General features: G+C 34.8%; 1 protein-coding gene across 1 annotated transcript; it reads right to left on the bottom strand.

Annotated features, from left to right (window-relative positions):
- On the bottom strand, positions 1-25493 carry LOC144441478 (cholesterol 7-desaturase nvd-like). The gene is made up of 7 exons (XM_078131059.1): positions 25067-25493; positions 5491-5679; positions 4179-4357; positions 3140-3234; positions 2799-2949; positions 1922-2095; positions 1-162 (listed from the first exon to the last, which is right to left on the bottom strand). The coding sequence occupies exons 1-7, from the start codon at positions 25491-25493 to the stop codon at positions 1-3; spliced, it is 1377 nt and encodes a 458-aa protein (XP_077987185.1).
- Positions 25494-27226: the final 1733 nt, after the last annotated feature.

The raw sequence follows: 27226 nt of genomic DNA on the forward strand, positions 1-27226 counted from the left end.
CTACCAATCAAGACTATCTCTTTGGTATGTGAAGCGTGGACTGTTCTCTGAGTAAAACTGTGAGTACCATCTTCTGTGTTTTGCTATTAAATTATCTTCCTTCACCAGCATCGGTTTATTAACCCATCTCTTGTTGTTCCAAACCATAATATCACGTTCAAACTGCAAAACAGAACATTCAAATTGTTACAAACTTTGTTTTAATTACGTTATTCATTTGATCATGCTTATTATTTTGACTACAAACTCAAACCAGCTGAGATGTGGTTTAATATTTTTACAAATTAACTAATTCTTTCATTACCTTTATCAATATTTGTACAACTGTGTGAAAAATGTCCATATTTGTATATACAAATGATCATAACAACAGTATGAATGAAAATAACGCACATAGTTCTACACCATAAAGCTACCATAAATTTCAAAATTAAATGCAAAAATTAATTTTTAAACAAATTATATATGCAACTAATGATAACAATACCACTATAATGTATTTGCAAAAAATGTACATATTAATTATATACATTATCAAAGCTTTGTAAGCAAAATTGTTTTTGTGTTGGTGTGAATATGATTCAACATATATTTCCTTATATATTAAGTTGTTTGATTGCTTATTACTTGGCTTAAAGTGGCCATGGGGATGAGGTTTAGGTATTTATTTTAAATTTTTAACTTAAAAATCAATTTTATCATGGCATCCTACTTGAAAAATCAATGTGAAACAACACGTCAACTCCTTGTTTGTAACTCAAAAAATGAATTGCAAAAACTAAACAAATGTGTAAAATGTTTGTTATTGTATGTACAATAACACAGATTTTACACATTTATTAATCTTTGGCCATTTATTGAGTTACAAACACAGAGTTGATCTATAGATTTGATCTTGTTTTTTCACATTGATTTTTCAAGTAGAAAGCTATGATAAAATTGATTTATAAATTAAAAATCTAAAATAAATTTTCAATCCTCATCCATATGGCCACTTTAAGCATGGTATATAATAGAGAGTTAAAGATGACTGAGGTATGAATTGTGTTTGGCAATGAAGGAAAATACAAACCAACTCTACACTACAAATGATGTGAAGCATTAGTATGTTTTTATAGTTATTTGGATGATAAAATAGAAATACATTTGGAATATTTTGAAATTGAATCAACAGATTATTATGTAATTTGATAGATTTATCACTTGTAAATTTTATTATTTGTTGGCAAAAATTGTCTCTGAATTTTAAAATGATTTGCAAATTGACTTAATTCTATTTTTCTTTTTATTTCAAAATTTGATTTGATTAGATTAATATTGTATTTTTTTTTATTATAATGATTTGTAGGACTGAATCAAGACATTTAATTTATTTTAAATTTAGCTTCATTTAAAGTGATTTGATTTCATCACACACTGATTGGATTGGATTTATATATGATTGGCTATTTGATTTGAATAATCAATATCATAGGCATATGATTGGCTATGTGATTTGAATAATCAATATCATAGGCAGTATGATTGGCTCTCTGATTTGTATAATAAATGTCATAGGCAATACAATTGGCTATCTGATTTGATTGATTTGAATAATCATATCAGAGTCACTCTGATTGGCTGACTAATCAAAAGGCCTGACTGCTGACTGCTATGTGCCTTGAAACAATGGTTTGCTAACAGTACATATTATTTTACTAGACATATTACAACATGATAAAAGTGACATTCATTATTAGTATTATAATGAGACAATTAACTATTTATTTCTATTAGACACAATAAAATACAGTGAGATAAATGTGACCATGTTAGTTATGTCTTAATGAATTTTTAAGAACGAGGGTGGTATTACGTAGTAGTTTATGAGATTTCTAATAATAACTATTTCCTATTTTCTTTACTTGTGTGTAGAACTAACCTGAACTATTTCACCATAAAGATAAAACTTGGCTAAAAATGTTGGTACTGTAGCGGCAGAGTCAATGGTATGCGTGACTTTCTGAAGCAATGGTTCAACAGGTGTGATATGATGGAGCAAGGCACTGGTACCAATCCAGTTCTTAAACAGTAGATAGACAATGCCTGGACCAATCTGTGTAAAAAAAAGTTGACGAGTGACATAAGCATAGGAATGACACCCCTGAATACATATCAGGGGGACGTACACATATTTACCAACCTGTATTGTTTCCCCATAAAGATAGAATTTAGCCATGAAAGTTGGCCAAGACCAGCTTGAATGAATACAGTGAGTAACTTTCTGGAGTAAAGGTTCAACAGGGGTAACGCTTTGAATGAATACACCTTGTCCAAACCAGTTCTTCAATTCTAAATAAACAATACCTGGACCTATCTGTGAAGCCAATTGTAGTCAAATCATCAAATCATTTTGTACAAATAGTTAAAAGCAATAGTTTAGTACAATTCCACACAAAAACTAATAAATAAAGCAACCCTTTGTGAGCAACTCAAAACAGCAGATGATCAAAATTATTTTCTATTGAAGTGCAGGTACCATAATTGTTACAAAACTGCAGCACATTCCTTGACAGTGATTGGTCCACTTGCTCATTACATGATATCTGAAACCCAATGAAATCCTTTGACACATTTCCAGCTTGACAATGATTGGTTCCTTTCTAACCATCTGATTTACAGCTACAGATCACATGACACCTGAAAGTCAATACAATCTGTCAACACAGCACACACACAAATTAATTCTGAAGCTAGCTAAATTCAAAATCATAACATCAACAAACAGACCTTCCAGGTGTTCTGGGGTTATACATTACCTGTTTTGCAACTACAGTCATTTCAACAGGTGTAATAGGAATTCCAAATATGGTCATTCTGTGTGTCAGTGATAATATTCCGATATGTTTATGATTTTCATCTTGTGCCCATGATCCATCCCAGATATGTCTGCCAATGAATTCCCAAAATCTGAAATAAACCATATAAAATGATTTCATAACTTCAGAAATTGTATTTCACCATTATTCAATTGAGTCGTCGTACTGTACTAATAATGTCATAAGAACAACCAAATTAAGACAACACAGCTGAGCAAGTTTCCTGGACATTCACTGTATATTTAATCAATACAGAATTAGATTTTTCACAATAATCTTACCTAGAACGTGTATATCTAAGATCTGTACCGCTAGCCATGATTGGTCCATGTAGATAATGCAAATGTGACACATCGCTTCCATTTTCTGGCACCTCCTACAAATCAATAATTTTCAGAATAATGTTACATTTGCCCGTCATTTGACAAAAAGATTAAGTTCATCATATTCCCCCTGGATTTTTATATTTGAACAGTCTACACTCATTACTTATGCACACTATTGAAATAAGCATTACATGTTTGGGTACATTAAATAAAAGTACATTCCATATTATCTCACACACTGTGGATGAACTCACTGTCTCACAGCACATCCATTCAGATTGCAATATTTTGTGCAATGCAAAATATTACATTGAGGCGTTTGTTACAAGGTTACAGTTACTGCATAACTATAAACATATAAGTAGGTGTTAGAGAAGACACAGTAGCCTTGTTACTATCCATTAACAAGAGCTCTGGGAGATCAGTAACAACTTTTGTAGTTACAAGTTGGTGACCATGCAGGGGATGAGATTATTGGGTCGGTAGCTCTTTTGATATCGCTTTTTGTATTAAATGAAGTGGTTTGAAGATACATAATGTATATGCAATATATCAAGAGGGTTGCTTAGAAATTACAAGTGGGTTGGCACCCTTCTTACTCTACATGTATTCAGAGACAGCACTACATCATGATGAGCTGTAGAGGTTTTGCTCATAGATACATTGTATGTGTGTTCCATACGTGTACCATCTCCCTCATGACTCAAAGGCAACTTGATGCACGCATTCCATAACACTCATCTGTACATGGAAAGGGTGGTCTATCAAACTTATGAAATATAACTTTAAAATTAAACCAAATGTTGGATTTTTCACAAAATGATACAAATTCTTTAATCTTTCAAGTTCGTGTTCCAAAAGGCATAACTAAAAACATCCCTGCAGTATTCGAGTCATTTCATAAGTGTCTGCCTATGCCATTACCCACCCATGCACATGTGTTCTAAACATGCAGCTAAATATATCTATTTCATAAGTGTACAATGTGCAATACCTCTACATGAGAATTTATGTGATGTTCTGAGTATCCACGGAAGGACCACTTTCCATTGTCTACTTCTTCAATAATTGGTGGTTCCCAACTTGGAGCTCTACCTTCAGCATCAAACCATATGTATATCAATCCATTCCTTTCCATAGATGTCCAAGATTTCACCTTAGCAAAATCTGGCACTACAATGTCACAAACAAAAAATGAAAAATGAGCAAAATTTTTATTACATTTTAATATAATTAATATGTTTAATTAGACATTTTCATCAAATATATTCTCACACAATAAGCACTTCACTGGTACATGGGTATCAGAATGAGCACTGAACTGTCTAAAAATGATATGACGATAGGGAACTTGCAACCCGACATCTTGAATATCCTGATTGATTCATCATGGGAAATATGATGATAAATATGAATTAATTGGTATTGTGAACAATTGTGTTACATTGTTTGTAACCACAAATAATCTTGTCATGGTTACCCTGACCACTGTTGGAGGTTTATTCTATCCAAATTAGGTATTACGATAACTACAGATAATCCCATAATCCTTTGCATCAGAGCATGTTCATTCTGGATTGCAAAGTTCTCTATTGTTAGCTCAATTTCATTTCCATGCTCTATACTATAGAAGTTTAACGATAAATTTTGAATTTAGTAACAGAACTGAAACTATTCATATTCTATTGAGTTTGCAGTCGTACACAAATGTCAACCCCCGGTGACAAAACATACATTTAGCATATATTGTAGTGGGTAGACCTATAAACGTAAGAAAATACAAAATCACAAAAGATATGACAGTTAACTTTCCTGAAATGTGTTAACTTACTAATACAAATAACTCAATTTGCAGTGCAGAAAAAGTGTGAACAGTAACTGCGACTGATGTTTTCAAGAAATTCTTCCAAAAGTTGGTCAATGAATTAGCACAAACTGAGCTACACGTACATGTAAATGTGTCATTAAATATTGACGATGATGTGGACAAAGAGCCCTTAGTAAATGGGTGAACAAACGGAGTACATTGTATTGTGAGTTACAAACTCCTGGGTGTTTTTAACTAATATGCTAAGTGGTGTTATGTAGGTACAATCTACCTGGGTTCCCCAGTCATTTTACCAAATCAAATTATGGTACATGTAACCTGCACCTTTACTCCTTTTCTCTTAATTATCAATACAAAGTTACCAAATATTAGCAAAAAACACTGGTATTATTTTTCTGCTAGTAGGTTATAGAATAGCCATAACTAAGTAAAAGCTAGCCTGCTTTGAAGATCAGCTGATCCTGAAAATTACTCTTACCCTTTTCAGCATATGGAATACTGACACATTTTCCATCTTCTCCTCGGAATGCCCAACCATGGAATGGACATTCAAGACAATCTCCAAGTATTCTGCCTCCAATGCCTAGATTAGCACCCATATGTGGACAGTATGCATCTATAACGAACGCTTTTCCACTCTCACCTCTAAATGCCACCACATGCTCACCTGTGAACATAGGAATAACATATAGAATTAATAAAACAGTGCAACTTGCTGTATTGTAATCAACATTAACTTTTTCATTTTTTTTCTCAATAAAATTCAATTAAAACAATTATGTCTTCATTTTTTTCTGTTGATGCACAACATTTTTATCCTAATGCTAACTTCCATACCAAAAACATTTGATTTCCAATTTGCACCCCCCCCCCCCCTACATGTATCTCCATCACTATGCATATAAACATACATGGAAACAACAGACAATTGATTTAAAGTTTATATTTATAGTTTTATTGGGAGAGGGGCATATTGTTATTATTTTAATTTTTTATTAAGGGCTTCCGAGCACATTGATGGATAAATAACCCTTATACATGTACACTACTTACATTAATTGCTCTTTTCACAATGTTTGGCACTCCGCGAATATTTTATGGGAGAATACAATGTAGTATGACGAGATATAACTTCAAAGGCTGACACCTAATTTTAGGGTATACATGTATGTAATTACATAAACTTACTAGAAACCAAGTCATTAGAAAGGTTTAATTATCCCTCTCCCATACATGTTGTGGACCACACACCAGTGCGTCGTCCATTGAAAAACAAATTATTTGTTGTGGGTCAAAATGGGTTTTCTTGTAATCACATGCAGTTCACAATTGAGGAACATCGAATATTAGTCTATCACATGACATTACATGTTCTGTGTGAATGTTAGCACTTCAAGTTAGATAATCGTCACAATATATAAATCAGCGCATGTACAATTATATATGTACATGTAGGTAACACTTTAGTTTGGAGGATCACAAGAAATTGATGAGCTTGATAATAATCGTCACATCAAAATGGCTTTAATAAATGGCACAAAAGTGACTATAGTGAGGGGTGAATACCATTATAGTTTGGTTAGTCACAAGAAAATGCTGTATATCAGTGGCATATGTCAAAGTTATAAGGGATACTAATTTAAGACATATACCAGTTTAATGTCACAAGAAATTTCTATGCATCGGTGATACAATGTACATGTACAAATGTACATGTATGTCAAAGTTGGGGATAGTATAAAGGTGAATACTGTCATTTGGCATGTCACAGGAAATTGCTGTGTGTCAGTGGCATGTCACACAGACTCAGAAGTCACAAGTCACCAGATAGTAAGGAAATTAGGCAAATACATAAAACATACAAATGTATATATCACAACTTTAAGAAATAGCTGACTTGTGCATCAGTGGCACATCACTGTGGTTCATTGACCCACACCCACCAGCAGTCTGTCACAATGGATATAAATTACATTGTATGTACATATGTATTGTTAATTTTATCAAACATTTTGACTATGTTTATGAATGAAATACATGTAGTGTGTATTATTATCAATATCATAAATTTTAAGTAATAAATCATGAATATGTACAATACTATTTTGATAACAAGTAATTTGTTATCAACACTCATGACACACCCGTGAATGGTACCCGTGAATGGTACCGCTGAACACAAACATGAAACACAAAAGGTGTATTCATGGCAAATATACAAAATATTGACATCAATATTAGAATACTTGAAAATATCTAATTTATTTTGCAAACATCAATTTATGATTCAACAGTGTGCATCAAAATAAAGCTGAGTTTGCATAAATTTACTGTGTAGAATAGAAAAACTTTGAATATTAATGAACAAATTTATAGCATGCATAAAAAAATCAAAATTGTACCAGAATGATGAAGAATGAATGACCTTTATTTTTGGAACTACAATGTAGATGAAGTCATTGATGAATGTAAATGTTTAGGGTGGTATTAGGTAAAATTGGCCAGAGTCATATTTCCAGGGTTCCCCCACCAGTATTTTCATTTCAGAAGGCAAGTACACAAGTACATTGTAGTAGTTGAATCTACATGCACCGATGAATTTCCCAGGTATTTACGAGGGTTCCTAATATAGTGTAATGTATGACAAATGATGTCAGTTTTACCAGGTTGCCAGGGGTTCTTGAGTCTTGGTAAAAAATACTGCATTAAGAAACTTTTTGAATGCATAAACCCATAGCCCGGAGACTTACTGCTCTTGGTGTTACTGAAGCTCTTTGAAGTGTATGACTGATGTGTATGTATAGTAACTTCAGAGACAAATCTCTAGACTAGTGAGACCATTGAGGACCATAATACAGCTCATTTCAAGTTACCATTCACCAGCTCTGTTTGCTACAACCAAACTAATAAGAAACTACACATTTCTGCAAGATTGAATGGATACAGTTTCTTGCAACATTTTGTCTTAAATGAAATGAACTAATGTGCCACCACACAGACATCAAAGTGTTGGCACCCACATGTCTGCATCTACTGCAGAGCATTCATATTATTTATCTCATAGTAGGCAAAATGTAGCACAATTTGCAATCTTGCTCTTATTGGTTTCTGCATGGCTATATCAAACAAAGCCGTTGAACAGTAATTTGAAATGAGCTGTACACATTTTGAAACTTTTTGCATGACTTGCTTATTTATATAATCTTTTCATCGAATACTGACAATTGTAACCATTTAATTAAGGGTTATCATTTAGACAGTCATTATCGTGAATCGTTATCTGGGTAGTCCGTGCACCAATTCTCAGTAACCTACATGTAAATCCAAGTACATGTAGTCTTGAACAATAACACTCTAACCTGCATGTACATTTACATGTAATCTGCATACTTCAATATATCAATATTTAGCTGTAAGTCAAAGCTTGGTAAGCTGTTATTACAAAAACAATTTCATAATATTGTTGCTAATAGAAGTTTGTTGACCTGTGATTATTTACCCTGGTGGGGGTTGTCCTATGGGGATAGTTATACAGGGGCAATTGTCCTACACGTATGGGGGCAGTTATCCCGGGGCAGTTGTCCTACTGGGGTAGTTATACAATGGCAGTTGTCCAACAGTTATCCTATGAGGGCAGTTACTGTATCCCAGTTATTCAGGGGCGGTCATCCAAGGGGAAATGATCGAACCCTTAGAACAATACTGCAAGTTATCAAGCTCATAAAGGTATATGATTGTGAAAATGAAATTCATCAACTTGTGAGCAGAAACCACACCCAAACCATTTCTGTCAACAATACATTTTGTTTTCTAGGCTTACGTAACTCGTAAGTCAGTCTAAAAATTGTCATTGAAACATGGAATAGCTGGTAAATGTGCGACTAATACAGTACCCCTGATATATGGTACAGTGTGAAGCTACCAGTAGATATATTTGCCTCTGGAAAATTTGTGATATTATTTTTACAGTCTTCAGCTAGTTCTCGTAAATTAATTTTTTACTAATTTTATTCTACATTTAAGTCTGGTGTACAGTTTATGTACAAAATGGCATTTCAGTCACAACTCATTTTTGTGTTTTTGTTTTCCGTAACAGAATCGAAAATAATTAAAATTTCCAGGTTTATGATATTGCCATTTTACAATAAAACGTACCATCAATTTATCAATTCTAATGAAATCACTTGTCTACAAAAAAGAATAGCAATCTAAAAATAATATCCCTACTTTTTGTTCAGTCAATTAGTACCATACATGAACATGTACTTTGCTGTCTGGTACACGTGCATTAAAACGTTTACAATTCCTGTTAATGGGAACTGATTTAAATCAAATATCATCAAAACTTTCATGTTGATTCAGATATCAAAACACAAAACTAAAATATTACACATTTATAAATTCCTGTTAATAGGAACTGATTTAAATCAAATATTCTCAAATCTTCCACGTCGCTTCAAATATCAAAATGACAAATCAAAATTGTCACACAGTCATATCATATATTTTGGTGAATGATTAATAAAGTGATGGATCTCTGTTACTCATCACTGGGTTTTTTTTTTTAGACCAAAGTTCAATTTATTTTAAAGGTGGGGTATTTACTATTTGGCTATCTCTATTGACAGACAATTAGTCTTAGGCCTAGATATGGTGTTGCATGTGCTCTCAGTCACGTCCTCAAACGATAAGGTCACGGCAACTATCAGTAGGGCGTTGACACAGATTATCCAGTTCACCGTAAACTCTGACCATTTCATTATGCCAAAGTTCCTTGACCACAGAAATGACAGAAATTTGTATGACATCAAGGCTTAAGTGCACATATACATTATATACCGTGTACTCTATACACTTACAGTTAAACAAACCCCATAGTATATTTCCAATAGTTTTGATTTTAGGGAGCTGTCAAAATTTTTTTTAAGTACATGGTTTATATCTTTAAGGGTAGGGTAGGGGGGGGACGACTCAAAGTTATTCCTATTGATTTCTACTGACTCATAAAGGGGATTGGTGATAAACATGTTTTTTTACAACAATACTCTAACTGTGTGATATCTGAAATGTCTTGACAATATGTTTGCTAATTTGATGATGGCCTGTTAACAGGGTCAAGGCTAGTCAGACTTTTTGATGAAATATGAATACATTTGTATTACGGAGATCATGATATGCTTTCTATGTTTGACAAACGGTTTGTGTCTTGCAGTGGATATGGACTTTAGTACTCTACTGTACATCTACAGAATTCAGACAAACATAAGAACTTCTTTTTACCAGCCCCCTGTAGTATAGTGGTTAGAGCTCTGAGGATGAGTATTCAGAAGGTCATGGGTTCAAATCCAACTTGAAACAGGTGATTTTCTGTGACCGAAACAAACCCAGGGTGAGTGCTCTACAGACTTGATGGGGTAGGTTGTATCACTCAGCCTTGTATCTCACTTACAAGCTCAGTGTGAATTTGGGGGGGGGGGGGGGGGGAGTTCCTGGAGTAATGACTCAAGCAGTTAGAACAAATACCCATATGGAGCCCACAGGTTCTATATGTTGCTGGGCGCCTGGGTGACTCTGGGATAGACTGTGGACTGACCGGGAAAGCCTTGACAGTTCCACAGTGGTGTGATAACAAGCACAGCACATGCGGCACAGCCCTGTCACGTGGTCCCAAACCTGAATGGAGTTCTGTAGTATTGTGAGCATATGTGTATATACGTGTATGTATACATGTACATGTATATACAAAAAAATCGCTGGATGCAATTCTGAGGACAAATCTAATATAAATATATAAAAGAAAAAAAAATCTCTTTGGATGACCAAGCTGTGTTGAATGTTTCCTATATACAATGTAAAAGTAAACGTTCACCAAACTTATTTGTGAAAATATTTAGTTCATCAAATTTTATGAATATATGAATATGTAATGCTATGTGAGAAAAGGTAGCATAACACCACACCCAGTCTAATAAATAAGTTAACAGATATATAAATTGGTAAACAGAGATTGACCTGAAGAGACCTTCAATCCATATTGATAATCTATTAACATTATAGATTGATGTATATATGTAGATAACCAATTTACAAAATGTATGCAAATATTCTAGCAACATGACCACGCCCCTAGTAACTGTATTTAGCACTAACACCAAGATTTTCAATAGGCCATAACAACAAAGTGTGATGCCTCCAGAACTCCTTAGATTGCTAGCTTTGTGTAAGCGTCTGGTATTACATTTGAAAACTACATATAGGATAGTGTAGACATTTAAACCTAAATTTCCAAACTGTTATTGTGCTTATTGAGTTGTTAGCGTCAGCCCTGAATGTACATGTATTAGAACTGCGCTAGCTACATGTAAATGGCATGGCAAGCCATTCCATCTGTGTGAGATTTACCCATTTCATTTACACAGCCAGGCTCTTCAGTTAGTAAACATTGACACCCTAGGCGTAACAATATTTGTAAGATGTTTGCATCATCCATAGAAAAGGACAATCTCAGACATCATCACCTAGTTCCATTACCGAATCATCATAAGTGTCGTACACATTCCAATAAAAAAGTCACTTTCAAGTGAAGGACAAAGCGAAGAGAAAACAGTCCTGTTGTATATAGCATTAGGTTGGTTGAGTATTTTGGTATGTCGACATTTGTTTGTTTGTTTGTTTGTTTATCGTTGTTTATTTTAATACTATTTTCTGTGTACCTCGTACATGTAGATGACATTTTAATTTTAATCATTTTACCCTGTGATTCTACTAGTCCTTTACAACTTTTAGGACTTGTTTTATTGATCAACTTTAATTGTTTTTGTTTTCTTAACATGTTTATTTTACTGATATGTGAACTCAAGCAATTTGACCATTTCATTTTGTCACAATTTTGTTTGAATAAACCATGATTATAATTATTATTTTTGAAATCTACTGTCAGTGTCAGTGTTTACATGTAAATGTCATTATCATAAATACAATTCACGGAAGAATACTGTTAGTGTATTTATTTTGGCACACACACATTTTAACTGAAATACACGATTGTACAATTGTTCACATGTTGGGAGAGACAAGTACATTGTACAGTATTTGGGGGAGACAAGTACATTGTACAGTATTTGGGGGAGACAAGTACATTGTACATTATTTGGGGGAGACAAGAACATTGTACATTATTTGGGGGAGACAAGAACATTGTACAGTATTTGGGGGAGACAAGTACATTGTACAGTATTTGGGGAGTCAAGTACGTTGTACATTATTTGGGGGAGACAAGTACATTGTACATTATTTGGATGAGACAAGTACATTGTACAGTATTTGGGGGAGACAAGTACATTGTACAGTATTTGGGGGAGACATACATTGTACAGTATTTGGGGGACAAGTACATTGTACAGTATTTGGGGGAGACATACATTGTACATTATTTGGGGGACAAGTACATTGTACATTATTTGGGGAGACAAGTACATTGTACATTATTTGGGGGAGACAAGTACGTTGTACAGTATTTGGGGGAGACAAGTACATTGTACATTATTTGGGGGAGACAAGTACATTGTACAGTATTTGGGGGAGACAAGTACACTGTACATTATTTGGGGGAGACAAGTACATTGTACAGTATTTGGGGAGATAAGTACGTTGTACATTATTTGGGGGAGACAAGTACATTGTACAGTATTTGGGGGAGACAAGTACATTGTACAGTATTTGGGGGAGACAAGTACATTGTACAGTATTTGGGGAGACAAGTACATTGTACAGTATTTGGGGGGGACAAGTACATGTACAGTATTTGGGGGAGACAAGTACATTGTACAGTATTTGGGGGAGACAAGTACACCATACAGTATTTGGGGGAGACAAGTACACCATACAGTATTTGGGGAGACAAGTACATTGTACAGTATTTGGGGGGGACAAGTACATGTACAGTATTTGGGGGGGACAAGTACATTGTACAGTATTTGGGGGAGACAAGTACATTGTATAGTATTTGGGGGAGACAAGTACATTGTACAGTATTTGGGGGAGACAAGTACATTGTACAGTATTTGGGGGAGACAAGTACATGTACAGTATTTGGGGGAGACAAGTACATTGTACAGTATTTGGGGGAGACAAGTACATTGTACAGTATTTGGGGAGACAAGTACATTGTACAGTATTTGGGGGAGACAAGTACATTGTACAGTATTTGGATATTGTGCATGAACTAATTGCTTGCATCTTTGAAGCATAATCCAGGCAAAGTTCATGAACAATAATACTCTTGGGGATTGGTGTATGTACATTTTTTTGTAAGCAGCATTCAATTTGCACCTTTGAGGTGTCCACAGAGCATCTCATTAATGGTGCATCAAGTTAACAATGCATCAGCATCTCACATTGCAAGATAGCAGAGTACATGATTATTACTAAGTCACAAAGCATGTGCGCATAAAGTGCTGTTTATTTTGTATCAGAGATACAAGCATGGTTGTTCCATGCAGATGCTTTGATGATGCAACAACAACAGACTGAGTGCATCAATGCATAGTTAGCACCCCAATTGTGCAAGAATGATCCTTTTGTGGTGCGCGCACTCAGGTGATGTTTTATGTGAGCTGCACTGTACATATATCAGGAAACTATATGCGTTATATTTTCTCCAGGGAGTTGCGAGGAAGTGAAATGGATTCTCACACTTCCATAGATCGGTGCCAGGAGTATTAATTATCTGCAGCTGGCATTCTCTGGAGAATAGCCGATTTATAAATACATTTTATTATTATTCTCGCCATCTGAGTCTCGCTTCATCAAAACCCTTTAACACAATTTGTAACCCAAGCTCATAAACAAACTTTGCTCATTTAAGCCAACACCCTCCCCTCCCTTCCCCTCCCTTCCCCTGTCGAAACAAATGAATTTCATTTATTGACCATGTGTGATATCGTGTGATTGTCCCTTCGGAAGGATCATGGGAGGTATTCTGGATGCCAATGGGGTCTTTAACTTAACCATGTCTGGTTAAAGTCCTGCAACCGGCACAAAAAGTTGTTCATCAAATCAGTGAACCCCAACTGTTACAATTTCACCAACCACATTTCAAATATCTCAGTCTATACAAACCGAAAGACAGGTGGATAACAGAGCCCATCATTACAGCACAACAATGTAACCTTGACAGTGAGATACATTGCTACTCATGCACAAGCCAGATTCAATGAAAAATATGGAATATATACTTTGGTCATTCTACGTGTAGGTCATGCCAATGTACATGTAAGTGTATGTCACAGCAACACGCATCTCCATCAGTGGTTCTGCTATGAATGAAATATGAGTCAAAATATTCAAAATTACCATTACGTTCCCCGATTTTTTTTTTATATTACTGGCAATGGTATAATTATATTATTCCTCAATATTTTTCTTCATTCAGCCAGAAAATACTTCTAACCTAAGGGTTGTCACTACTTGTCTATCAACTCATAATAACAAAGACCCCTTAGGTCACTTGTATTTTCCTTGGCTTAATGAAGAAAAATATTTGGGAATTACACTCTAATTATAAATCTTTCTTCACACCTTTACAGTTTGTCAACAGTAAAATTACACAAACAAAGCTAATGACCATTTGTGCATTTATTTACTATTGTCACGACATAGGGGCCTGTAATATTTCATAGATTATTGTTTTCCCGGTCTACAAACTAAATATAACAACCCTTTGACTATATATTCCTACCTGTAAGGAGAAAAGAGTCTACTGGTATAGAGATTGATACATTTGAAGCAGCAGAATTCGTACGATATTTTCCTAAGAAAATGGCAATCTGAGCAATAATACGTCCCCCTGTGCGTCAAGCCGTTAACTTGGCAATTTCATTAAATCAAATATGTCAGATGAAAAACTTACAAAAAGAGCCAATTAAAGTAAATATACTGACTAAAAGGTTAACACTTTAATTACAGCCAAGCTTAGTCATTTACATAGTTCTGCTAAATTCTAGCCACGAAATGAAGCCTTTTCAAATAATCTTGATGGTGTCAGAAAATGGTGTACGTTGGTCAGAATTTTATTTCATTGTATACTAAATTCTTAAAGATTACATTTGTACTTTGACCTCAAGGTAAGATACTCGACAGTCATAATACATTGTTTCTCTCTGGAATACGATTTTTTTTAAAAAGTGACTACAGAATAGGCAAAGGCATGAAGATGTACACGGAAATAGAAGTAAATTGTTACCATATTTTACCATTTTTTAAAATTAGGGTCGGTCAGGTTATTGGAAGCTCTCTTTTAATTTGGCCTATATTTGTATTATTGGCTAACTAATTCTGTCCAATAGAGTGATACACACTAATTATTGTTTAGATTTCTCAATACATTCTCAATGCTATGCTGTTTACAGGAAACGATCTTTCCCCAAAGGTTCTGGCTGTATGTACATTGTACCTGTAGGGAAAAGACCCTGCAAATAAACCTGTGTTGGTACAAGTGTATTTTGGGAATGATGTACATTGTTATATATGTAATATTAAAGTGGCCATATGGATGAGAATTTGGTATTTATTTTGAATTTTTATTTGATAAAACAGCTTCACTATGTTTTTCTACTTGAAAAAATAATGTGAAATAACATATACCAAGTCCATGTCACATCTCAATAAACGGCAAAACATTAAACAATGTGTAAAATGTTTGTTATTGTACGTACAATAACAAACTTTTTATACTTTTTGCATCTTTTTGCAATGTATTAAGTTATGAACATGAACTTGGTATATGTTATTTCACATTATTTTTTCAAGTAGAAAAACATAGTGAAGTTGTTTTATCAAATAAAAATCCAAAAATGAATACCAAATTCTCATCCATATGGCCACTTTAATAACTACATCATGTAATTTATACCACTAAAATGTTATCTTTCAAAATGTCGGATTAATTTGCTCTCAAAAATGTGTCTTTCCCTCATCACCACAATGTGTGGCGTATGCACAGCAAAAGAAGTCTGCCAGCTTGCTCTTTATTAGACTCTCTCACCAGTCCTCAGGAGCATTGCTATTAGCTGCTACATATGTACCAATATATACCGAATAATTGTACTAGAATATCCTTGTACTGTGGGCCCTCATTGACTACATGGGGCTAATTCAATTCAATTCAGTTCAATTCAATATAACTTTATTTATCCCAAAATGGGCAGTTAACAAAATCAGTTGTTGACAACGACTTCGTGTTATTACAACACCCCGAGCATCACAGTAACACGTCAACAAATGTACAATCATGTAGATGATGAGGGCCCACAGTACAGTACAATTATGCAGTAGATATCAGTACATACAAAACAGCCCTTTTAGCAATGTGATGCTCCGAGGACTGTGAGAGAGTCTAGCTCTTTATGCAACATTTGTATACCTTATCAATTACTGCAATCACATACAAGTCACGCTACATTTGTATTTGCTATAAGGGCTACACCATTTGATTGGGAGTGGAGGATTTTCAAGAGAGATAAAATTGTCGCCGGCTAAAAACAGGAAAAAAAAACATCTAGTGACCAACTCAAGAAGACGTACAGCATAAACAAATTACAAAAAAAAAATTTCTGTACCCCTACTTGGAAAAAAAAATTGATGTGTAGATGCTCTCAAAAAAAAAAATTGTCATGGTGGTTGAAAAAAAATTTGTTGGTGGGTCCAATCCTCCTGTCCCATCCCCCCCCCCCCAGAAATTGAATGGTTTACCCCAAAGAACCACCAGATAGGTACTACTCTATGGTCTACCTGAAATTTAATGGTTTACCCCTAAAAAACCACCAGATAGGTACTACTATGGTCTATTTTTAGTCAATTTTAACAACTTAAGATTAAAATACCGATGAAAATTTATCTCAATACAAGGACAGTGATTTAAAAATTCACAAATTTGTCTGAAAGATCCAGTGTCCAACTATAGTACATGTAGTAACTAGTAGGGTGGTGGTGAGTGTTTACATGAGTGGACTGGACCTTTAACAGACTAAATAACAAATCAAAACTGAGAACAAAATGTAAGTCAGACAACCTATGCCCTACTTGGTATCACTCTGTCTATAGCGTTCACCATTTTTAGTGTAATCAATTTTTGCTGTTTGATACTATTGATGTTTCAGGTTTTTCTACTGATGCCCTTATTTTGAGGAGATAACTTTGTTTGCCATAACTGTTAATATCTTTTGTTACTCAGTGTATATTTACGCATACATTGTGGTACATTGAGATGTACATGACTGTTTATTGGTGTACACATGCAGTCATCTGTGTAGTGTACATGTACATGCCCTCTAATGAAAGGCAAAGAAGTTTGCTGTCAAATTGGGAATCAAAATGATAAAAACTGTGTTTTCTTATGGGTCGATCACCACATAAGAGATACAACAATACTACGTTTTGGTATGTCATGAGAAATTGCTGTGCATCAGTGGTGTATAGAAATTTTGGCTTTTGTGAAAGTGTATCTGTATTGGAATTAATTTACCGACTTTCCTTTTAAACTGTACAGCTGATAAATGTCTTTGGCAGTCTTCCCTCAGTGATACATCAAAAGACAATACCCACTGTGTTTACATACTCAAAGCATCTCTACTGTTTACATTTGTAAACACTACCAAGACAACAAGTTTTATAATCTAAACAGTGTTTAGATGACTGCAAATGAAAGGCAAATGACTGTATGTGGGAAAAGACCCTGCAAATAAACCTGTGTTGGTATTTTGGGAATAATGTACATTGTTATTTATATATGTAATATTAATAATTACATGTACATCATGTAATTTATACCACTAAAATGTTATTCTTCTAAATGTCGGATTAATTTGCTCTCAAAAATGTGTCTTTTCCCTCATCACCACATTGTGTGGCGTACGCACAGCAAAAGAAGTCTGCCAGCTTGTTCTTATTAGACTCCCAAACCAGTCCTCAGGAGCATTGCTATTAGCTGTTACATATGTACCAATATATACCGAATAATTGTACTAGAATATCCTTGTACTGTGGGGGCCCTCATTGACTACATGGGGCTAATTCTATTCAATTCAGTTCAATTCAATATAACTTTATTTATCCCAAAATGGGCAATTAACAAAATCAGTTGTTGACAGCGACTTCGTGTTATTACAACACCCCAAGCATCACAGTAACACGTCAACAAATGTACATGTAGATGATGAGGGCCCACGTTTTTCAGTACAATTATGCAGTAGATATCAGTACAGTGAAGATACAAAACAGCCCTTTTAGCAATGTGATGCTCAGAGGACTGTGAGAGAGTCTAGCTCTTTATGCAACATTTGTATACCTTATCAATTACTGCAATCATAAGTCATGCTACACTTGTATTTGCTATAAGGGCTACACCATTTGATTGGGAGTGGAGGATTTTCGAGAGAGATAAAATTGTCACCGGCCAAAAGCAGGAAAAAAAAAATTTCATGACCAACTCAAGAAAACAGCATAAAAAATTTACACAAAAAAATAAAACGTGCTGTACCCCTACTTGGAAAAAAGAAATTGCTTTCATGGCGGTTGAAAAACAAATCTGTTGTTGGGTCCAAATCCTCCTGTCCCATCTGACCCCCCCCCCCTGAAATTGAATGGTTTACCCCTAAAGAACAACCAGATACATGTACAATATGGTCTATTTTTAGTCAATTTTAACAACTTACGTCTAAAATACTGATGAAAATTTATCTCAATACAAGGACAATGATTTCAAAATTCACAAATTTGTCTGAAAGACCCAGTGGTTGTTTCTTCTTACAAATGCACTGTAGTAGTCCAACTACATGTATAGTACATTTAAAACTAGTTGGGTGGTGGTGATGTTTACATGAGTGGACTGGACCTTTCAGACTAAATAGCAAATCAAAACTGAGAACAAATTGTAAGTCAGACAACCTATGCCCTACTTGGTATCAATCTGTAGTGCTCACCATTTTTAGTGTAATCAATTTTTGCTGTTTGATACTATTGATGTTTCAGGTTTTCTACTGATGCCCTTATTTTGAGGTGATAATCTTTTGTTTATATGTACTAGCTATACATGTACATACATTGGGGTACATTGAGATGTACATGACTATTTATTGGTGTACACATGCAGTCATCTGTGTAGTGTACATGTACATGCCCTCTAATGAAAGGCAAAGAAGTTTTCTGTCAATTGGGAATCAAAATGATAAAAACTGTGTTTTCTTATGAGTCACCACATAAGAGATACATCAAGAATAATACCAATTTTGGTATGTCATTAGAAATTGCAGTGTGTCAGTGGTGTATAGAAATGGCTTAGAGGGTAATATTGTTCACCACAAGGAGACAACAATACTAAATTTCGGTATGTCATGAGAAATTGCTGTGTGTCAGTGGTGTATAGAAATTTTGGCTTTTGTGAAAGTGTATCTGTATTGGAATTAATTTACTGACTTTCCTTTTAAACTGTACAGCTGATAAATGTCTTTGGCAGTCTTCCCTCAGGGATACATCAAAAGACAATACCCACTGTGTTTAAACACTCAAAGCATCTCTACTGTTTACTTTTGTAAACACTACCAAGACAACAAGTTTATCTAAACAGTGTTTAGATGACTGCAAAACAATGCCCCACACTGCTTTCCTACACATTGCACAAACTTTATATAGCATATAATCTCGTTAAATTAGTACACTTAATTTAGCTTCCATAGTTTTCACACACAATCAATCTGCATAACAAAAAGAATGAATTGTATGGCCTAACAACAGTTATATGGCAGCGTACAAACAACACACACAACAGTTTTTGTAGGAATGTAAGTGCATGATGACACAGATTTGACACTTCTGGTCTAAAGCAATAAAAGTGAGACCATTATAAAAGTAAGTATTAGTCCAACTAGTGATATGGTACGAGAAACCTTTCAACACAGATGGACTTGAGTATGGCATAACTTTTGAGTTTGAATAAAAAGGACAAGTCCAAGTCTGGTTAAAATTTCTGCTTTATTTGAAATATTATTATCATGTATGCTATTTTTTTTTGGTCTAGTAGCAGAGTGCAATCAATGAAATGAATTAATAGAGTGCCTGACTCTAATGCACTGTTTTATTCGGTCACACTGAAAGGGTTGATCTTACACTGCATGCATTCTTGAATTGATACTACATGTATGTCTCCATATACCAGATTAATAGTAACATGTCTTTTGTGCAAAAGAAGGAATTCTACACTTTAGGAGCACAGTGTGAAAAAAGGTCACAAGTACATTGTACATAAAAACTATAAAAACAACCCCACAACATTCTTTGTATTACTAGCCTTACTATGACCTGCAATAACAATGATTCTCTATACTCCTGTGTTACAATAGAATCCATGAATCTAACATTTACATGTATCTATGATGAAATTTGTCCCCCTTTTTTTTGTAAAATAGTAAAGAAAAATGTAGGGTGCGCCAGTTGAGTAACTCAATCATATTCCAAATATTTTTAATAATATAATGGTTTCATTTTGTGTATTTTTGGGAACTTACATTTTTACATCTCAATTTAGAAAGTTTTGAAAAAAATATTTTTAATGATTGATTAATAGCCTAGTCAACACTCCATGATTTATACCTTTTGATAGTTTTTGAGCAAGGACTGTGATATCACCATTTTGTTGGTTAAAAAAGATCTCAGGTGTTTTTTATAAATCAAATTTTACATTCAAAGTGTTAAGAAAAGCTGCATAAATGACTATTTTGGTGTCATTTTGTTCAATGGTTACACCTCACACTAGTACATGTACAAAAGCAAAGAAAATATGGCCGCACACATAACCTGTTATTCACCCCAAAAGTTCAAAGGTCAAATCTCGAACACACCTGAGCCTGCTGACGTAATCATTTTTATCCACACTGGAAAATATCTTACACTAGAAAAGATATTATATGACACCAGTAAAAACATTTTGAGTAGTAAACTACTATGAAATTGAAATGTTCATTTTAGACAATACAAGTATATACAAAGTTCGTTGCGTCCCAGTATCGATTTGAAATGTAGAAAAATATACGGGCCATGGACAAGTTTTAAGTTCTGCTGGACTATTTCCTTGGTCCACATCAGATAACAATTGTGTATTTTTTTGTATTCATTTTGAATATTTGTATATGTTTCTTTGAAAGTGTACATGAAGCTTATTCTTGTTATCTGATGAAATAAATTTCATTCGTTCATTTATTTATTCATTCCTTTATTCATTCATTCAATAGTTTTGGTTGTCTATTAGTTCAAAAATGGAAAAAACGTTTACATGTAGTTGATATTCACATGTCAGTTCTGCTAATTTTACATGAACCCGACATAAATTGTCTTGACATATACAATCTCCTGTACCGTTCTCAAAATCATCTTGAACTCAAAGCTATGAATAAAGTCAGTATGAATGATTTCTATACTGGGTGTTACGAACAAAGCTACATCTAGGGCACCCTCCACTTGGAATTTCACAGGACTCTCTCTTGAAATGATGAAAATAATTATTCCAAATACAGTGAAAGAATAGCAATTTGCTTATCACTGTTCAATGTGATTGGGCAAAGGATTCTGCTGTGTTTATTGTGTGTCTGTTATTGTTAGTCTACATTTGAAATATGTCAATCACTGCGTTATTACATTTGTAAAGATGAATGTCCCATGAGAGAAATACCAAGCCTACATCATTTCAGCAGTAAAATATGAGTATATACATGTACATGTATGGTCTACACATTACAATGACAAACCATTCCTTCTAGGATCTCAAGATATCCAAGTGATAAGCATTACAGATAGTGGCCAGACAAGATTAGCAGTACCATGTACTAGTTACATATTAGTATTGATCTTAAGTTCTTAAGTCAAGGCCCTTTTTTGACAAAGTTGACAGTTAGGTTCAATTTTTCACTTGGATAGATTAAAACATTACTTATTGTATGATATACTTTAGACTGTGACTCACAGTCACAAGGAAACTATTCTTTAAGAAACTTTATTTTAAAAAAGTAACGTTATAGTTAATCTTTATCTGTGTCCTTACTTGACCATTTGTCTTTAAATTTGTGTTTTTCATAGGTGATAGCAAATTTTTTTCTTTTTTGTAACAGTAAACCTACTTCTGGAGTCATTTAATATCTATTATATTATACCAGTATATTGATGGCGCAAATCGAAAGATCTGATTGGTCTAGACATCGAACGAGCGCGTCTAAAATGAGCGATAATGCACAGTTGGCACGCATCCAAATTTTGATGTTCACTGTTCGTCTACGAACGTTGCAGTTCGTGCAGGGATGAGGGCGCAAATGAAACCAGAAAACATTGCGTCTTATCTTGTTTCCGATATTTTCAATATACTGGTATAATATAATAGCGATAAACCACCCCTGGGAATGGTATACCACTCGGTTATATAGGCACTCGCTATCGCTCATGCATATATTTCGTTCACTGGTCAAAACCTCTTGGTATACCATTCCCAGGGTGGTTTATTGCTTAATTATACCATGCACACTTCCATTTCGAACAAAAAATATGGAATATACAAAAATGTATACTGTTTTCATTCTATGTCAGGACAATGTGTGTCTAGATCACTGGTTCTGCTGTGTTCAAAATATGAGTCAAAATGTTCAAAATTACCATTATATTCCCTAATTCTTCTTTGATATTAATGGCATTGGTATCATTACGTTATTCTCCAATATTTTTCTTCACTCAGCCGGAAAATACTTGTGACTTAAGGGGTTGTCACTATGAGTCGCTAGACGAGTAAGACCCCCTAGGTCACTCGTATTTTCCTTGGCTGAACAAAGAAAAATATTGAGGAATAATATTTAATTGTACTTCAATATCACCAATCTTTTTTTTCGTGAAATGTTAAAAAGTATCATTTTCTGCATACTACAAATGTAGTAAAAAACATTTATATTGACATACAACTACAATTTTTTGTTTGTCTAACATAAAAAAGGAAGGTATAATTTTAGTTGAAATTCATAATTTGGACTTCTTACTCACATACTTGTCGAAATGGCATTATTACATTGTCTGTAGTCCCCCAACCCCCTCCTCACTTACATGTGTTGTACTCGTCCCCCCCCCCCCACACACACACACAGTCCTCAAAATCTTTGATGCCAGACCTCATACGCTATTGCATAATTGCACCAAAATATATATATAATATTTTAAATTTCAGTTCATCATCATCATCATCATCATTTGGGTGAACATTTTTGATCGATTGTTTTCCAAACTTCTTCATTGTCGTAAACCAAAGCTTCTTTTTACAGCACACTAATATTTCGCAGGGTCGCGAAGAACTAGTACACACTAATATTTCGCAGGGTCGCAAAGAACTTAAACACTAACAGTTCTGGTTTGCGAGAATGAACTTCTTCAGATATCCATGCAACCTATGGGAGCATGTAACTAAAGCCATCAATTTAGAACACCAACAGAAGAAGAAAGACAAACATTACAACACACTTGGTTGTTACCCTAGCAACCAACAAGATTGGACATGCCAATAATGACAACAATAGCCATACAAATGATCTTTATTTGACCCTTACATTGACATGTGTTATCAAGCATAGCGCTTTGTGCACATGTTCATTTGGGGTGAGTGCACAATTTGGTGACCTTAGGGACAGAGCCGGTCTACTACAGGCATGTACATCACACCACCACACCTGTTCAAAGGTGGCCTCATTCTGCAGATAAATTAATTAATATGTAGATATATTCGGCCACTTCAATATATTTCTTTGTTTCTCAAAGTTGTCACTCAAATTAACTTAAATTGTAAAACTACTTCTCAATAAACTAAACATTAAATTTAACACGTATTATAAATCAAATAAGACTTTGAAATTCCTAATTATAATTTTTTGTACAAAGAAGGCAAATTTTCACTTTGTTATATTTGATTTTTACCTTCAAGGTTACCAATGGCCGAGTAAAATAGACATACTGCTCTTTTATTATAAGTTTTTACAAGAAGATGTCATTTATGTTTTCAAATTGCTTCTTGTAATAACTCTTCTGAAGTTTCCACACAGAAAGTTTAGAAATTTGATAGCTACTGTAGTTCCAAAGTCTAAGAAACCTTTCAGCTTTGTTCCATACCCCAGTAAATATCCATTACAGGGCAGTGCTAAGCACACTGCCATACAGTTAAAGAAACATGTGACACCTGTCAAATGAACGGTAAAGAAAATATCATCTCCCCCACCCCACCCCACCATTCCATTTCATGAAGTAAAACTTTCAGTGTTTTATTAAAACTCTCCATAACTTTGAAATTTTTGAAATGACAAACCATATACATAGCAGTGTTTTTGTTAAGGGACGTTAAAGTAGGTAAAATATACCGATGTTCCCCAGTCATTTTACTGGGGTTCCAAAACAAAATTTTAATGATGGTAGATTCTATGGGAAGGTATTCAACTTTTAGCCCTTCCCCATTCCTGTTACCACACAAGTACTCCTCATTTTCATATCTTACAAGTATCTTTTAATTGACTAGTTTTATTGTGTAACATCTTAAAGAGTCACCATGCTATATTCTCTTGATCACACATTCAAGTTTTCACATAACTGCACAATGCATAGCACACAGGGAATTTTAGTACCACATGTACATTTTAGTTTTTAAAATTCTGTTGCCCAGCTGTGTTAGTGGTAGTCCTGCTTGCATACGGAGTAATCCGGGACTCGATTCTGACAATTGTCAAGTCGGTATACAATGTATAGACTCGTGCACCGTCTGCAACCAGGACTAAGTTAGTGGTGGATATGAAAGCTACGTGCACAAAAACCCCTTACCTTATCAATGACATCATAGACATGATATCTTGACTAAATATTAGTTGGTTCCGACGCCGCACCCCGGGCGCCGCACCCCCCCCCCCTTAAATACCTGGGTATGGACTATGTTAGATGAATATAAGTATTCTCCGTAAGTCTGATGGCCCAAAAAATAAAAGTTTGATACATACCCAAAACTGTCACGTGTTTCGCTTCGCCAATTTTTAGCTGCCAGGAATCCAATAATCGGAACCAACCGTTGGGGTACACTGGGGGAAGATCACCTCTTGCACGGCGCTTACGAACATCATTAGCAACATCAGCCTTCCGTCTGCCGTTTTCTACTACATAACCGACGTCTTCGAGATTACGTATTACTATAAGAGGGCAGAACAGTAATTTGTATACTTTGACCGCTAAATACGCGAGAAGGGGGTACAAGATAATTTCTAGCGGTGACCTCTCACGCAATAGTTCAAGTCCAGTCTCCAATGCTATTTGAGATGCAGCGTACATCTTCTGGCCGTAGGGCAGAATATTCCAACTCTCCGGCGACGAAGCCGCCGCCAATAATATGACGATCCCGGATGACACGAAAACTGACCAGGTGGAAGGCATTGTGGAGGTTCCGGTTAAGCGCCGAGCCGAACACAGACAGTATGATCAAATGAGGAGGCTAAAGGTGTTGCTTTAGCTTTTTACGTGTGAGAGCAGTCGTAATAATAATTTCCCGGTACACCGATTGTCACGGACTGGCACTAGAATTGCATTGGGTCCACGCTATGGAGGAAGCACACTGTCACATGGTATGACAAACACCGCTGATGATCTGGGATGATACATATTTTGATACCGATCACGTTGTTCCATGGCAGCGATACCTTAATGAGGTCATGTGACATATACGTCATAGAGCCTATCGACTCAGTACCTTTGTCGTCGCCAGGCCCATGTATTATTGTTACATCACATCTAATCATAACAAAACTGTGATCGTGGGCAAGCTTATGCCTCGGTACATCTACATGCACATGTATATTGGGTAGTGGACTTTGCCGCAGCAACAACGCTTTTAGCTGTTTTTTTTTCTTTTATGCGCTTTCCAAACACACATATAAATAACACACAGTAAAATAAAACGAAGTAAAATATATTATTATATGTTTCTTTGTAAGTTAGAAAAAAAAAATAGTGACGCATATACCCTGACGACTCGAATCGAAAAAATGTGACCCTTGCTTTGAAACTGGCCGTGATTCGAACACCCAATGATGGCATCTGTTATGACATTACATTTATTAATAAATAATTCACAAATTCAAACGATTTATTATTAACTCATAGACAATAGTTTGTAGCTTGCAATGCATACATACATACATACATATATGCATATAACACATCCCACAACCTCCAATTGTGATTGTTGAACAAAATCCGGTTGATGGTTGATTGGTTGGTTGGTTGATTGATTGATTGATTGATTGATCGATCGATCGATCGATCGATCGAATGATTTGTTGATTGGTTGGTTGATTTGACGGATGAATGGATGGATCATTATATTTCTTGCATTTTCATGTGGGTAAATAATACCCTTTCTGTTCTGTAGCTTCTCTCACAAATCAATATTTTTCCTTCTCCACTATAAAAACCCATTTTCTATTCACCGATATCTTGTACAACCTCGATTGGTCTATTTGAGTTGTCACTTCCCACCCATGCATTGCAGGTGCTCTGGATAATCTGTAGTTCATTTTCTTTCTTTGTACACATCTCTTTCGTACCCGTTCTCTTTCTAAAATTCATTAGGTCGGTCGGGTAATGAGATACAGAAAAAAAAATACAACCTAACCATTGGAATATCGATAATCAAATTTCCGGTTCCAAGATGCATTTCTCGAGAAATATGCATCGTGTATGTAGCGTGTATGGTTACTATAAGGTTTCAGTTTGTTTTGTCATCATCAAAGTTAACATAACACATTTTCATTTATTAGCTGAGTTCATACTATTTCTTATTAAGGCGAAAAAAAACTTACACATAAAACCAAAATTAAAGTTTTATAGTCTAATTCTAATATCGATGCACCCTTCTATGGTCGTCTGGCTTTATTAGAACAGTTGATTGCATAGTACGTAGGAATTTCCTGAACATACATTTTTATAAGACAGTACACTTACGTGTATAGAAATTTCACCAACATTGTAATACCAGAGTTGAGAGTTTATGTAATAATAGAGCTTAAATAGAATACAGTGGGGTTCCCTTTTGATATCAAAAACAGTAACAAATCATCCGTAGAAACTCAAGCTTGTGTTCTTTTAAACTGTGGAAAAACATATGACCT

Source organism: Glandiceps talaboti, chromosome 10 (genome assembly GCF_964340395.1).
Source record: "Glandiceps talaboti chromosome 10, keGlaTala1.1, whole genome shotgun sequence".
NCBI classification, from domain to species: Eukaryota; Metazoa; Hemichordata; class Enteropneusta; family Spengelidae; genus Glandiceps; species Glandiceps talaboti.